Raw genomic sequence first — 16,484 nt, forward strand, 5'->3', positions numbered from 1 at the left:
AGTTACATTAGAGCCCGTAGGGGCCTCTAGGGTCGGGGTAGTCTGGGCGTTGGGGTTAGACATACTTTTACTTTCTAGTTTTACCGCGTTTACTGTTAGTAGAAGACTAGGTTGTTGACTGACAGCGTAAGCCTCTAAGTACTGAGGGAGCCGTCGTTCGCGCTGCGGGCGTTGGTTAGGAGGATCGTTTCGTGGAGTGTTCATCATAGGCCATTTCAATATTAATAACACTATATTAATATTACACTGATTACCCTCCGGCTCGAAGGACCAATTGTAACTGAGGGGTACAATTCCCTGACTGTATTACTAGATATGATACTTACTACCACTACCTTTGTACTTAATATTCGGCCACCCAGTACACGGCATAAATATATTATGATGAACACTGTCACGTAGATGAAACGGATCCAACACAAATGTACGAATTAGAAATAGGTCTTTATTTCTACACAGCGATGGTGTGTAGAGCAAGCACTTAATCAAATCAATCACATTTATGAATGGGAATTAGTATGCACTTTTATGGCAAGAGTATTCGTCGGTATATCAATAGAGAATGTCCAATCTCTGAAGGCGCAGGTGGTACATATATACGACCTGGAATAGTTAAGGAATAACTGCAATGATACTTTAATGATTATATACTGGATACACTAGGGTGGGTTAATCCAGTCGCTTGTAAGCCGACAGGAGTAGGAAGGGGGGGGGGGTAGAATCCGGCTGCCTCATCCGGCCAAGGGTATCCCAGGTGAACCCACTGTAGTGCCGTTCAATGCGCCGGCGATCCTTGGACCACAGATGAAAGCAGATGGACTCTTTGTGGGCCGGCTCTCTCCGGTCCACGGAGGAGAGACGTGAAGCGACCTCGTCTTGCAGAGCGTCTCCTCACCTTGCGTCCTCTCCAGGGGGGGGGGTTCCAACACACGGCAGTGTCGGGGGTCTTTATCCATGGAATAATCAAAGTATACAAAGCATAATCCGTGCCTGGGAAGGCGGGCTGTCGTCGGCAGAATAATCCGGTATACAGGTCCACTCGCTCGTCGGCTCTGGGGCTCCTCGGGTGCAGCTTCACGTGGGGTCAACCACCCTGGATAAGCAGCCAGTTCTCTGCCCGAAACGATGGGGTGCTGACTACGGTAGTATTCTCACCGCACGAAGCACTATATATTAACAGACTATTATTAGCTTAATAGACTACGTCCAACTCGACGATATAGTGCCAAATATGACTATTCAAATATTAATATACACGATGTCTCAATACCGATGGTAGGCGAACTTGGCCTTACTCCCACACGTGGCGTCGCGGGGAGGCTTTACGTCTGTGACTCTATTGGAGGGTAAGAAACTGGACTGAAAAGAAAGTCCTACTTTAGTAGCGCAGTATATATACGCACTATGAACAAATAGTCCCATTAGTGGTGCGGTAGCCAGATTCCTACGCGGAACTAGGACTTGTTCGTACATGTGGAGCGGTACGTTTGAACTGGGTCTGAGGGGTATGGCAGCCTGGCACCAAGGTCTCGACCAATAGTAGAATGGAGACTATTATGGGATGTTCAGTAGGCTAGAATGGATATTCAATGCATATTGTACAAGGAATATACAAGGGATATCAGGGAATATTAGAGAATATACAAATACAATTAAATATATATATATAAATAAATATATATATTCGGTTTAATCTGGCCCTTCACAACAGTTGTGTATGTCATAAATGTCACTATGAATTGAAAATGGGGGACCCTGATGTAAACAAGACGAAAGTCTTTCTCTGGTCTGCATCCCCTTAACAATTGTGTGTATTGAGCCGTACTGTATTGTACCCATTCTGCAATAAAGTTTTAATTAATTAATTAATTAATTAATGAATTCATTCATTCACAGAAATATCTGCTAAACAACTAGCTAACACATCTGAGCGTGGCCCATACATTCCCCTGTATCGGGGCTAATCTGCTTGAGTCCAGCGTGTCAGCGGGTTGGCTAACGATGCATACATTGGCAAGAATGTTGGCTCTCAGCTAATTACCTGCTGCCCTTGTGTGTTTTTACAAAAAGGTATTTGATGATCTCAACAGGCTTCTGACTGTGACCCCGGTCATCTGCAGGGCTGTTCCAACTATCGAGATCAAACCATCACCAAGACACATCGAAGGCAACTTTAAAAAACGGCAATAAAAACAAGCAAACTCAACCCGATATTATGGCTTGGTTTACTAATGACGGGCTAAACACGGTGCTTAATGTCACACAATGTAAGCTACCCGGATAAGCCACTGACCAACGGGATAATGACTGGATTTGTTGAGGGAAAAATTTTAATCCTGTAGTTGTTTTATATAGATGGTTTCAAAGTGACAACAATGCAGTTTTAAAAGGGCCCAAGTTTACTTCCTGTTGCAATGTTAGCTTATGCAATAGGTAACAGGAAATACATTACAAACGGTTCCCTAGCATGTAGGCCTATACATGTATATAAATGGTAAATGGTGCATTTATATATCTCTTTTGTCCAAAGTGCTTTACAATATATTCCTCATATTTGACCCATTCACTCACACATTCACACACCGACGGCGGAGGCGACCATGCAAGGTCCCAGCCTGCTCATGGGGAGCAGTTAGGGGTTAAGTGTCTTGCTCAAGGACACTTCGACACACTACCTGGGAGCAGCAGGAATCGAACCCGAGAACCTCCGGATTACCAGACGACTGCTCTACCTCCTGAGTCACCGTCGCCTCTTGTTTCATACCTGTAGATACTATACAGTATCTATATCTGTAAACATCCCTTACCTACTCTTACTAGTTACGCTGCTGGCCAGTATGACTTACTACCATAGTGTCTGTATACCTGTATCACTATGATGAATTGAAAATGGGGGACCCTGATGTAAACCTCCATCCCCTTTTTAACAATTGTGTGTATTGAGCCGTACTGTATTGTACCCCTTCTGCAATTTTCAATCAATCAATCAAACAAACATATTAATACTACAACTCTGTACATAAATCTGATTAGCACTATTACGCAGTAGTACTAATTTATATATGTTATACCCAGTTTAATCACCTGTAGCCTACATTGTATATTACTATTGCACTTTCCTGTTACATTTGCACTCTGGCTGGATGCCAAACTTCTTTTTGTTCTACTGTACTTGTGCTGCATGATGACAATACATTTGAATCTGATCTAGGAACAGAATTCCAGTGAAACTGTCTATAGTTTGTGGGTGCCTCTTGGGAGAGGGGGGGGGGGGGGGGGGTACTCATATGTCCCTATGCCATAAATGTCATGTATGTTGTGTATGTCATAAATGTCACTATGAATTGAAAATGGGGGACCCTGATGTAAACAAGACGAAAGTCTTTCTCTGGTCTGCATCCCCTTAACAATTGTGAGTATTGAGCCGTACTGTATTGTACCCATTCTGCAATCTGTTAAATAAAGTTTTCATTCATTCATTCATTCACTCTCTTTGGGTTCTTCATACCATGGACGTGGACCGGACTACGTTCATTCACACACTACATATTGACGAGAGTATTGCTGTCATTTTGGTGTTGACACTGGGCGACAGTGGCTTAGGAGGTAGAGGTTCCCGGTTCGATTCCCGCTCCTCCCGGGCAGCGTGTCGAAGTGTCCTTGAGCAAGACACTTAACCCCTAACTGCTCCTGATGAGCAGGCTGGGCTCCTTGCACGGTTGATTCTGCCGTCGGTGTGTGAATGTGTGAGTGAATGGGTCAAATGTGAGGAACAAATTGTAAAGCACTTTGGATAAAAGAGATATATAAATGCAGCCTTTTACCATTTTACAATATTGAGTTTGATGAGAAAATTCAGACAATGAATAAGCACTTAGTATGACTGTCTGGTGATGTAAGAATAGGGAGAGGAGAGATATGTTGGACATTTTAGAACATTTGTCTCTCGCATGTCGATGTTACTACATACTATACTATAATACCAGACCAGTATATCTCTGGTCTCACCATTGTACCCAATGTGCAGACAGTAGGTAATGACTTCTTCTTCTATTCTATTACATTATGCTGCGAGACCCCTGGTGGCCACAACAGGTCCTGCGTGGTCCCATGGGGGAACGCATGCTCTCGGAGCAAGGCACTAACACTGTCCGGGTTAGGGGTTTGATTCCTACTGGGGCCAATCCATTGTGAAGCACTGAGAGTAGCTTATAAAACTTAGAAAAGTGTTATAGAAATGTCACAATTATTACTATTATATTAGATTCTCAAATGTACAGTACAACGGAAATAAATTTGGCGTCCAACCAGAGTGCAAATGTAACAGTAAAGTACCATAGTAATATACAATGTACAGGTGATTAAACTGGGTAAAACATATAAATGAGTACTACTGAGTAATAGTGCTAATCAGATCCAGATGTATGTACAGAGTTGTAGTATTAATATGTACAGTGATACAGGTATAAAGACACTATGGTAGTAAGTCATACTGGCCAGCAGTGTAACTAGTAAGAGTAGGTAAGGGATCCATCAGAGATCCATCAGGTCCATCAGAGATCCATCAGAGATCCATCAGGTCTATCAGAGATCCATCAGGTCCTGAGGAAGATCCTTCGGGATCGAAACATCCTCCAAATAAAAAAATAAAGTTCCACTTGCTCCAGACGGTGTGTGGGATCCGAGCTGAACCCCTAGCAGTCTCGTTTCTTTGCGTTTTATTTAAAAATCTTTATTTATCCTTTATTTATCCAGGAATGTCCCATTGAGATACAAGATCTCTTCTTCCAGGGAGTCCTGACCAACACGGCACACAACAAGTTTCAACATATAAACAGGGCATAGGCCTATATAGAATATACAGTACATTAAACAAAGAAACATACAAATCAAATACAAACACAGGAGGCCATTTGTGCAGTGGGCAAGAAGCATAATCAGATCAGCAATAGCATCAGGTAAAACAGTTACATGTTTCATGTAGCATAAAGCATTCACAGTAGGAAGTGCCTCTAGACAAAGTTTCACTTGCGTATTCCATAAAAAGGGAGCATAGTAGGAGAATGCAGCTAGGCTTTATAGGCTGGTAAAGATATGCCTCCTAAAGCGTGTAAACGGAAGTACCGGCTACAGGCTTTCCGGTTTCTAAAAAACAATTATAGAAACGTGTGAAGTGCACAATATTTCCTCGTTTGAGCCACTGCAACGGCTTTGCCTGAAGAATTTACTACACGACCGGGACGTTCTATAGCTTGTTTGCCGACAGGATTCGGGAAAAGTTTGGTCGGTCCGCTCGGAGGCATCTTCCAGGGGGAAGTACGTACATACACTGGAAATTCGACCCCATAGACACTTTCGGCCGTAGTTCTTTACCAGGCTTGATCTCACGGAGGAGATAAAACTGGGAACGAGGTTAGCATCAAAGGAACATTTATTTTTGTGAACAAATTTTTTTATAATTTTTTTTGACATGACATAAAACTAGACACACAAACATTAACAGTAAATATCCACAATAAATCACAGGACTATACAGTCCAGTATTTGAATCAATATAAATGTAGGTTACAAGATATATACATAATACTTACAATACAATACATACATAATGCTCTTGCTCGTTCTTCTCCCCCCCCTCAGGACCCCCCTTGGATAATCCATGCATTATTTCGTTTCTAACCAAGGATTACAATTCATATGCTAACCTTTATTCTCTCCACCACCTCTAACCAGATTGCAATGCTGGCTTCATTGACACCTAAAATTCTTGCGGTAGATATCTCTAGATAAATCACATCGAGATAGGTAAGAACCCATACCTTCCGGCACATTTTATCCGGTTGAATCCAGTGTGATGCCATCAGCTTTTTAGCAGCCGTAAGACCGGACAAAATTAGTCTCTTTAGCTGTATAGAGGCTGCTAACTGAGAAACATCATTCAACAACAATACAGAAGGCAGTACACGTATGGTCAGAAATAAAAATTCTGATAATTGCGTGGTTACTTCTTCCCAGAATATCTTAACAGGGGGGACAAAGGAACATTTAAAAGCATCCCATTTGCTGCTCGTCTGGTCTGGTATTAAAAAAGCAAGTATAAAAGGACAGCGTTCCCTCGGGTCGGGCTGTCCTTCATGGTTGGATGCAAGAGCAGGAGGTCTGTGGTGCCAGGAAGCCGACAGGTCGTCTCCACGGAGAGCCTTTTAATTAACAGCTACACCAGCAAAACAAATTGGACTCAATCAAGAGTTCACACCTGCATGGCTCCCGATGTCAAAATCCCATGACTATTATTATGTCGGAGCCCCTCAGTGACCTAAACATTCAAACTCCTTCCCGTGTTGTTGGCAGGGGTGTAAAGTACTTAAGAGTAATTGTACTTCGTTACAATGCTTAAGTACTGTTTTTGGGGATTTGTACTTTACTCGAGTATTATTAGGTTTGTATACTTGTACTTTTACTCAATTACATTTCAGAGGAAAAAAAAACGTACGTTTTACTCCTTACATTTAAAATGCAGACCTACAAAGTACAAATCTCACAGGTCCAACCAATTTAATTAGTGTATTTGTTTCTCTGGCCGAACTAACGTTAACGTTATTAATCCTGCAGCGGCATTTTATTTAAAAACAGCCAATCAAATCCCCATCAATGGGAAATTAACCTGCCCATACCCATGCTGATTGGTCCTTGTGCAAGACTAGAAAGCGGGGATCTTTGATTAAACACCTGTTAAGACTGTCAAAAAAAATTGTTTTAACTTTTTAGTACTCAAGTACATTTTAAAAGTAGAAACTTTTTGACTTTTACTTGTGTGTTTTCAGCCAGATACTATGACTTTTACTTGAGTAAGATTTTGACAGTACCAATACTTTCTGGGTACTTTTTACACCCGCTTGTTGGTATTCAGCTTGTAAAGTGTTCCACTACAGTTAGCCTAGCTGTGGATAAAATGATCATACGATATATACAGAAATTGCTGCTAATCACCATCTATTACAATTTTCTTTCTCATACTGTACGTTTATATTCAGATCAAATTTGATGTCTTTCTACTATTACCTTGTCTTCCCCCTCCCCCATGCTGCCCAAATTTCCCCAAGGGGATCAATAAAGGTATATATTTTCTTATCTTAATGTATGTATGAAACAAGTTGTAAAATACATTCTGTAGATTCCTGTAAAGTCACCCATTTGTAAAAAAATACCATAATATTCAGTGACTTTACAAAATTCGGACTTTTCCTGACTGGAATACACCTATCACGACTCAATAATATTCAAGAAATGCCACAATCAATGGGAACCCTGCTTAATAACCTTTTTATAACAAATAAAATGTTTGCTGTGACATCATTGGGGAGTAAGGCTACATGGGCTATATATATTAAATTGTATCCATCTATTAATTAGATCATGGTGGATTCAGTCGGAGCCTGTCTATCTGCTTAGTCTAACTGCACTGTTTGTTTAGTTTAGGTGTTATTTATGATATTTTGTCAATATATTGTGTGAATGTATAATTCTGTGTCACCATGTAAGTTATTGGATGAATAGGATAGAAATTAATAGGAGGATGGATAGCTGTTGCTATGCAAAAGCCAATGCTAAACTAAACAAAACAAACCACGAGTGGTTCACCTGGAAAATATTACGTCAAGGGTTAAAAAAAAAAAAAAAAAAAAGTGAAAACAGTGACACAAATCAGTGTGTTTATATTTTATTCACATATGTTACATTTTGCATTAAATGTCCAAGTCACCCTTTCTGATCAAACTCAGAAAGTTTGAGTCAGCACCTACAGTAATGTACTGTATTCTCTCTTCTTTTTACTCATACAGGAGAACACACAGAGCTTTCTGTTACAATTTACACCCGTTAACTCTTGGCCATTCCGCTGCGATCATGTACAAAGTCAATGGGGGGAGGGGGGGAGGGGCTGCAAAGTAAAGAGAGGAGGGGGGGGGGGGACTCAACCAGAGGAAGCAGCATGCATGGATTCAAGAGGGAAACTATTTCAAGTGACAGAACCTCTCCTTCAGAGATTCCCCACTTCCAGCACAAACGTGGAGCACCAGGGCTAACCACTCGGGGACTCAGTTTAGCGCTCGTCACCTTAACCCTTTCACTGCCGCACTACCAAACGGTTAACCCTTTCACTGCGACAATACACAGACGGTTAACCCTTTCACTGCCACACTACAGAAGGTTAACCCTTTACTACCACACTACCGACGGGGTTAACCGTCGGTAGTGTGATAGTAAAGGGTTAACCTTCTGTAGTGTGGCAGTGTGAAAGGGTTCAAAAGAAAACAAGTATCATCAATCCCGCAGGCTTCCAGAAGAAAAATAAATGATAATGATGGATAATAATAATGAGGAAAAGGAAAAAAACAGCGTTGGAACTCGAGAACTAGCTAAAAGCACGTCATGCACAGACAGTGTGGAACGGGGGGAACTGAAGTCCGGTCATCTGGACCGATGTTGGAAGGCGCCAATAACTCGGAAGTCATCGACGACATTGTAGAAGTGATTCTTTATAAGGACATAATTGGGGGCGGGGGAAATCTACAGTACTGTAATTAGGACTTTTGATGCCAAAATGATCAAAGTAAAGTTGTTAATTTAAAATGTAACCCAATTATTAGTCACTATAACAAAATACACAATTCAAATCTTAAACTTTCTTCATATTCAAAGATGTTTTAATATGTACCACCCCCCCCCCCCGTGAAGGCATCATCTCTGAAAATTAGAAAGAAAAATGCTAAGCAGTATTACTGCTAAAATAAGGGTTTGACGGTTGCTGTTTTAGCCGAATATAATATTTGTGCAGTGACTTGATTAATTGCTTAAAGTGTACATTAATTTGAGAATTGTGAAATGTGGCCTATGTGAAATCCTGGACATTGGGGGGGGGGGGGGGGGGGGGGGGTCTATATGGGCAGCCCTGACCATGAGGAGCAGACAATCTATGTAACCCAGAGGATGCTGCTTAGCCTGGGCAATGGCATCCATCCTGACCTGGGGGAGAATGCTTACATAGTTAGCCAGGTAATTTAAAAAAAAACTATATTTTAAAAAACTATTTTGTTCCATCGTTTATGATCATCAGACTGACTGACTGACTGACATTTTCTTTAACATTCTGACTTTAACCTGATAACCCTCAAATTTTACTTTACAAATTCAAATCCAAAACAACCCAAGATATAGCCAAATCTGGATCTAAAGCATCCAAGATATAGACACATCTGGATCTAAAGCATCCAAGATATAGACACATCTGGATCTAAAGCATCCAAGATATAGACACATCTGGATCTAAAGCATCCAAGATATAGACACATCTGGATCTAAAGCATCCAAGATATAGACACATCTGGATCTAAAGCATCCAAGATATAGACACATCTGGAGAACTAAAGTAATCCTGCTTTTTGGAGCAGCCACGCCAGTGTAGTCTTGTCTTGGGGTGGCTGTTTGAGTTTTCTCTCAAAATCGAAGATACTGGGTGGAGGGAAGGACTACAATTGACCATATTCACACGGCGGCCATTTTGCTCTTAATGCCGTTCTCAGGTTGGGATTTCTTTCCACCCGGTCCCGTCACCCCCCCTGCCCCACAAGGAATCCCAATCTGAGCATGGCACAAGAGCAAAGCGGCCACCGTGTGAGTGCGGCCAGCGGTCATAAAAGAGATAAATGCAGCTAATAAACACGTCTCCCTTGACGTTGCGGGCGTCGACGTCTCCACGCCGTCCCACCAATAAAAAAAGAAAAAAGCAAAACTCCTTTAGAAAACCAAAAAAAAACAAATAATCTTCACAATGGAGTAAAATTACTTACTTGGAACAATGAGCAGCAGCATTTATTTATTTAATATCTAAAACTTTGTATTTTAAACAGCGAGAGAGAGAGAAAAAAAAGAAGAAAAAAACAACTTCCTGAGGATGAATTGCAACTAGACCCATTCAAAGAAAAAGGAGTTTTCTTGCTACGCCTGCAATACACTCCAGTGTGGATGGGCGCTGTGACATCTAAACAAACAAAAGAGTGCACATTGCAATAACATCGCTACACCCCTCGGGGCTCGAAACGCATGCCAACACAGCAGAACAAAGTCTGGTAAATGAGAGATATGCATCAACATCACATATGGTGACAAAATAATCATCACACTTTTTGCGCGGGGGGGGGGGGGGGGGGGGGGAACACCTCGATTAATAATAAACTTAATTTCTTTTTCAACAAATATCACAGGCTTTTTCTTATTTTTCCTCAGAAAGCCTCTTTCCAAACCAATCAGTTTTCCAGGGGCAGCAGCGTTGTGCTTTCTACTGAGAACTTACCCACTTCCTGTCTCTCCCCCCGGGTTGAAAACCACACAGTAAATCACTTTAAATAAACACACACACTTGTTAAGTCTTTAGGCATGATTGTACACCAAACTTCACATAAACCAAAGGCTGTGACCCTCACTGCATGTTTGTCTAGGTCACATGACTCCCAAACGCTGTATAGAGGTGGACACGTAAGCCGTGTATAGAGGTGGACACGTAAGCCGCAAAGAGGGGGGGGGGGGGGCGTTTAACAGGGGCTGTACTGGGCTTTGGGGGGACGGCTTAGAGTCCGTTGTAATGAGGCCCCCAGCGTTTGTTGATGTGGTCGAACGTGTGAGACACCCACTGCTGCTCCAGCACCCGGTACCGCTCCTCACACAGGAACAGGGGCTTCCCACGGCTGCAGGGGGGGGGGGGGGGGAGAGGGAGAGGAGAGGAGAGAGGGAGAGAAGAGAGAGAGAAGAGGAGAGGAGAGGGAGAGAAGAGGAGAGAGAAGAGGAGAGGGAGAGAGAAGAGGGAGAGAAGAGGGAGCGAAGAGAGGGAGCGAAGAGAGGGAGAGAAGAGAGAGAAGAGAGAGAGAAGAGAGGGAGAGAGAAGAGGAGAGGAGAGGGAGAGAAGAGAAGAGAGAATAGGGAGAGAAGAGAGGGAGAGAAGAGAGAGAGGAAGAGGAGAGAGGGAGAAGAGAAGAGAAGAGGGAGAGAAGAGGAGAGGGAGAGGAGAAAGAGAGAAGAGGGAGAGGAGAGGGAAGAGAGAGAGAAGAGGAGAGAGAGAGAAGAGAGAGGGAGAGAAGAGGGGAGAGAGAGAAGAGGGAGAGAAGAGGGGAGAGAGAGGAGAGAAGAGAAGAGGGGAGAGAGAGAAGAGGAGAGGAGAGAGAAGAGGAGAGGGAGAAGAAAGATAGGAGAGAGAGAGAAGAGGGAGAGAAGAGAGAGAAGAGGGGAGGGAGATACTGTAAGAGGGGGAGAAGGGAGAGAGGGAGAAGAGAGAAGAGGGAGAGAGTTGTCAGTTGCAGACCTGTGACACAGGTGACTTGACTTTTTTAATACCAACACGGAGCCAAATGTAATTCCCCAAGGGGATCAATAAGGGAATATCGTATCTTATCTTAATACCAATTTCATGACCGTACTATCCCAAAAAAAAAGCAAACACTGAACTGGCGGCTGCACATTTAATATTAATATATATATATATATATATATATATATACCGTAATTCCTCTAATAGTAACCGGTATTCAATTAAAAACCGGGTCTCTATTAATGACCGGCTGCGCTGTTGAGCTAAGCAATTATAAGCCGGCCTCCTAATACAAGCCGGCTTTCATGTATATTAGAGGAATTACGGTATTTCCCTCAACGGATTTACCATAGGCAATATATTTTGTTATTGTTGTTATATGCTGGCCTGGCTGTGCAGTAAATACCATATAATGGTATGGTGTTAATGTTTACCAAGAGAGTAAGCCTACATCAGAATTGTATAAAACGAAGTTATTATTATTATACCAGTATTGTGATTGCACTATTTTACTTTATTTTACTTTTTTTTTACCACCTGTAATTGCACTGTTTACTACCGTATTTCATACAGTACTTGGTTTCAATAAATGAACCCAGTACATTTTACTGGGTTCAAACTGACACAAAATGTTGATTTATTCATTATGATCTGTTTGAAAATTAGAAATATAGGCCTCTCTCTTATACATGCCTCCTCCTAATACAAGCCTGGTATCCGCTACAGTTGAAACAAATACAAGCCGGGGTTACTATTAGAGGAATTACGGTATATATATATATATATATTTTGTATAATATTATTATTGGGGAGCTCTGGCCAGAATACAACATGTTATGGGACTGTACCGCAGGTCGCGGTCCTCCTCTCCGTGGGCGTCCAGGTAGACGGAGCCCCACAGGCAGAAGCGATGCCCCCGGATGATGATGATGACGGAGGCGTTGATCAGCAGGAAGATTCCCGTCGCGGCGCCACAGTGTTGAGAGTGCTGCAAGCACAGCAAAAAGATTATGGCAAAAATCATAATCACGATTATTCACTGATCCGCGAGAGAACATCGCATGACGATGACTGAATTTGTTTGACCTTTCCTCTCGACTAACTGCCCCCTCAGAAAACTCAGCTAAAAACACATATAGGCACCCTTTGTCCTCACTGTTCCTATAGTTTTTATTTATTTAAAAAAAAAATAAGAATATTAGCATTTTTACAGCTTTATTGGTCACGCAGGGCCAACAGAGGAGAGGGCGAACGGGAGGAGAGGTGGGGAAGACATGCGACAAATAACGACGGGAGCTGGGATCGAACCCGGGTCGGCCGCGTAGGTGCGCGAGGCACTATGGTATGCGCCACAAGGGCGCCCCAGTTTTTAGTTATTTTTTATTCTATTATTTTATTTGTTTCACTGTTTTTAACTGCTGTCTGTTGTTGTTGTTGTTGTCATTTATTTCAGATTTTTTGTTTTGTTTGCTATGCTGTAGTGTAAAGCACCCTGTGCATTCGTGCTGTGAAGGGTGCTATATAAATAAAGGTAATTCATTCATTCATAAAGGCTAGTCAGCTGAAAGTTAGCGAAGACGTTTCAAAAGAAGTGGAGAAGCGCTCTGTGGCTCCTCCTCTCCGCACCTTGCGCTCGTCTTGCGATGTCCATTAAAACTCAATACGTTAGTATCCTCCGACAGTTTAAATCTTTAATGACCGACCATTTCACCCCAGAACGAATGAAGGAACATTAACACGCGTATGAATCAATACAATTGTATAGTTACATATTTAACAGCGTTGGCCGTGTGGTTAACAATGTATAACTGCTTGGAGATGAGGAACATAATCCACTCTGTATGATAGCAAGTACAATAGTGCTGTATATACCGTATATATACATTCATATTTATTGCATAATATGTATATATCCATATCCGTCTGAATATACGTGCATATATTCCTTCTATATTCCTACTTATACACCATATAACTCTGTATGATAGCATGTATACAGTGTATATACCGTGTATATATATATTTATTCTTATCGTATATATATATATCCACATCTGTCTGTACATACCTGCATAAAATCCTTTTTACATGTCTGTAGATACTATATCTATACATACCGTAATTCCTCTAATAGTAACCGGGTCTCAAATACAAGCCGGGTCTCTATTAATGGCCGGGTGCGCTCTTGAGCTAAGCAATTATAAGCCGGCCTCCTAATACAAGCCGGGTTACTAATATACTGAGCTGCATACTGAGCTAGTTACTTGATTTCACTTTGAAAACGTTGAAATGACCAGTGACCACCTGTAATTGCACGGTTTACTATTTCATACAGTACTTGGTTTCAATAAATGAACCCAGTACATTTTACTGGGTTCAAACTGACACAAAATGTTGATTTATTCATTATGATCCGTTTGAAAATTTGAAATATAGGCCTCCCTCTTATACAGGCCTCCTCCTAATACAAGCCTGGTACCCGCTACAGTTGAAACAAATACAAGCCGGGGTTACTATTAGAGGAATTACGGTATCCATCCCTATCGTATGTTCTATGTGCTTTTGTTTGTGTTTTTATTCTAATGTTATTTATCTTGATTTTATTGCTAACCCTTTTTCACACAGAATTTTAGCCTGTACCTTCTGGCAGGGGGACTGCCAATGGAAATTAGCATTTTGGCTAAAATTGGGTGCATTTACATTTGTAAAATGTTTTATTAATGTACACCGTTGTCCCCCTTGAACAAATAAAGTAAACCTAAACCTAGGGTGTTTTCACACCTGTAGTTTGTTTGCTTTGTTCAGATTCAGGGACTATAATGATACAATGTTGCACTTGTCCTTTAGTTCGTTTGTGTTCACACGGCTGTGTTAATAGCGGACCAAAACAAATGCACGATTTTGGGGTGTGTGTCTCCCCCCCCCTAACCCTGACTTTACTGATGACCGCACAGAGAGAGAGAGAGAGAGAGAGAGAGAGAGAGCGAGAGAGCGAGAGAGAGCGAGAGAGAGCGAGAGAGAGCGAGAGAGAGCGAGAGAGCGAGAGAGCGAGAGAGCGAGAGAGCGAGAGAGAGAGAGAGAGAGAGAGAGAGAGCTGACTGACACCCGGCAACACAAACACCATTTCAGGGTCTGCTCTGCTTGTTGTATCTCCGCTGTAAGCAGCAGCAGCAGCAGCGCGACACTGTTCGACAGACCTTTCAAAGCCCCTTTCCCTCATTCGGTCACTAAACTGTCTGTACACTTCAGTGTACTTGTGTTCTCCAGCATCTGACGAATGTGATCGTCTGCCCAAATATCAACGATGCAGTGTACCTCATCGCTGCTCCACGTTGACCCACAACGTATTATTATTATTATTGTGTCGGTTTGTTAAGTCGATTGCATTCTCACAGCGTACGAGTCGCGTCGGGTTCGTTTGGAAGTGCGCCGAGATCACCCTCTCTAGGTGGTCTCGGCCCGCTTGTTTTGTTCCGCAACAGAATGTAATTGCTGTGTTCATATATGCCCAACTGAACCGAAATAGGGGGGAAACGCTCCAGGTTTCGGTTTCAACAGCTCCAAACGAGCCAGGTGTGAAAACGCCCCTACTCTTACTAGTTACGCTGCTGGCCAGTACGACTTTATACCTGTATCACTGTACATATTAATACTACAGTTCTGTACATACATCTGATAGCACTATTACTCAGTAGTACTTATTTATATATGTAATCACCTGTACATATAGTATATTATTAGTGCATTACATTTTCACTCTGGTTGGATACCAAACCTCTTTTCGTTGTTCTGTACTTGTGTTGTATGATGACAATACATTTTAATCTAATCTAAGTAGGGTTCCCACAGATGTTGCTAAATTAACTTTCAAGTACTTTCCTAAGCACTATTTTTTCATTTTAAAAGGGCATTTAAGAGGATACGATTCACTTTTAAATGCTGTTTTTATAGACTTTAAATAAAGAAAGAAAGTCCCCTTCTTTGCAGGGCTATAACTTTTTAAATTCTATTGCTACATTGCCATTATTAGGGCCCATTCAAAGTCCTATATGTATTGTTCATTGTGTAGCAACGTTAAACTTTTTCATTCACATATTCATAGTAAAGTATGGTCTAATGTATAAGTATGTTTTCATCTCTTTCTGCAGCTTTCTCCAGAACGTGATATATAGCCCCAAATGCATTATATTGATGATGAAATACAGTTTGATGGCAATCAGCGCGATATAAAAAATTCCAACTAGACGTACTTCTAGAAGTTACTACACGTCATCTGATGTTGACCGGATGGGCGAGGGGGCGTTTATAATTCCGTGGGCAGCGTTATACCAATCATCTAATGTGGGTCAAATGTTGATAATATCAGTTATTATCGAAGACGGTAACGTTACACGCTGAAACTCACCCCAGTCTCCGCGCGCCGTTGGGCGATCATCGTCGAGTAGAAATTTTATCATTATGGGATATATTATTACCCGGTCCATCTCCAGCTTGTATAATGGTATATACGTCCAAATCATGTTGTTTATCGAGTTATTGGCAATCGATCGCTATGTAGAGTGACGAGCTAGAGTCACGGGACATGTACCGAGTGGCCGGAAGCAATACGGACGTCTAGCAAAACCTCTAGTGCGCTTCCTGTTAAGCGCTTGCGCCGATCGGCCACCAGATGGCGCTCCTGAACCGCCAGAGAGCTCAGTGGGTCCTGCTGGTGGATCTCAGGCCAGCGGAGGGACATTATGAATCCGATCGCAGATTTTTGAAATATTGATATAAAGACGACGTACAGCGTCCCCCGGCAACTTTAGCATGGCCAGCAAAGACGTCTAAAGACGGCTCCCGGCACCCAAAGTGTTAATTACTTTTTTTTTTTTTTTACTTACTTAATTTCTTTTTTACTGTACAGTATGTAGCACACTCTCAGGGGCTCCTTCAGAAATAAGCATTTCATATAAAGTATTCTGTATTTTGTTGTGACATAATAAACAAACTTGAAACTTAATTAAGCACTTCCAAGGACCTTGTGCGAGAACCCTGTTTTTAGTGTTAACCCTTTCACTGCCACACTACAGACAGAAGGTTAACCCTTTACTATCACACTACACTGATAGTAAAGGGTTAACCT

General features: G+C 41.9%; 1 protein-coding gene across 1 annotated transcript in view; it reads right to left on the bottom strand.

Moving 5' to 3' along the window:
- Positions 1-7,717: 7,717 nt before the first annotated feature.
- ubr3 (ubiquitin protein ligase E3 component n-recognin 3) overlaps positions 7,718-16,484 on the bottom strand; it is a 242,571-nt gene continuing 233,804 nt past the window's right edge. Inside the window, 2 exon segments of the mRNA XM_084314353.1 lie at positions 7,718-10,742; positions 12,208-12,347. Of these exon segments, the coding sequence (XP_084170479.1) occupies positions 10,625-10,742; positions 12,208-12,347 (258 nt within the window). The 3' untranslated portion in view covers positions 7,718-10,624.

The sequence above is a fragment of the Notolepis coatsorum genome, assembly GCF_963971535.1.
Source record: "Notolepis coatsorum genome assembly, chromosome: 5".
Classification (NCBI taxonomy): domain Eukaryota; kingdom Metazoa; phylum Chordata; class Actinopteri; order Aulopiformes; family Paralepididae; genus Notolepis; species Notolepis coatsorum.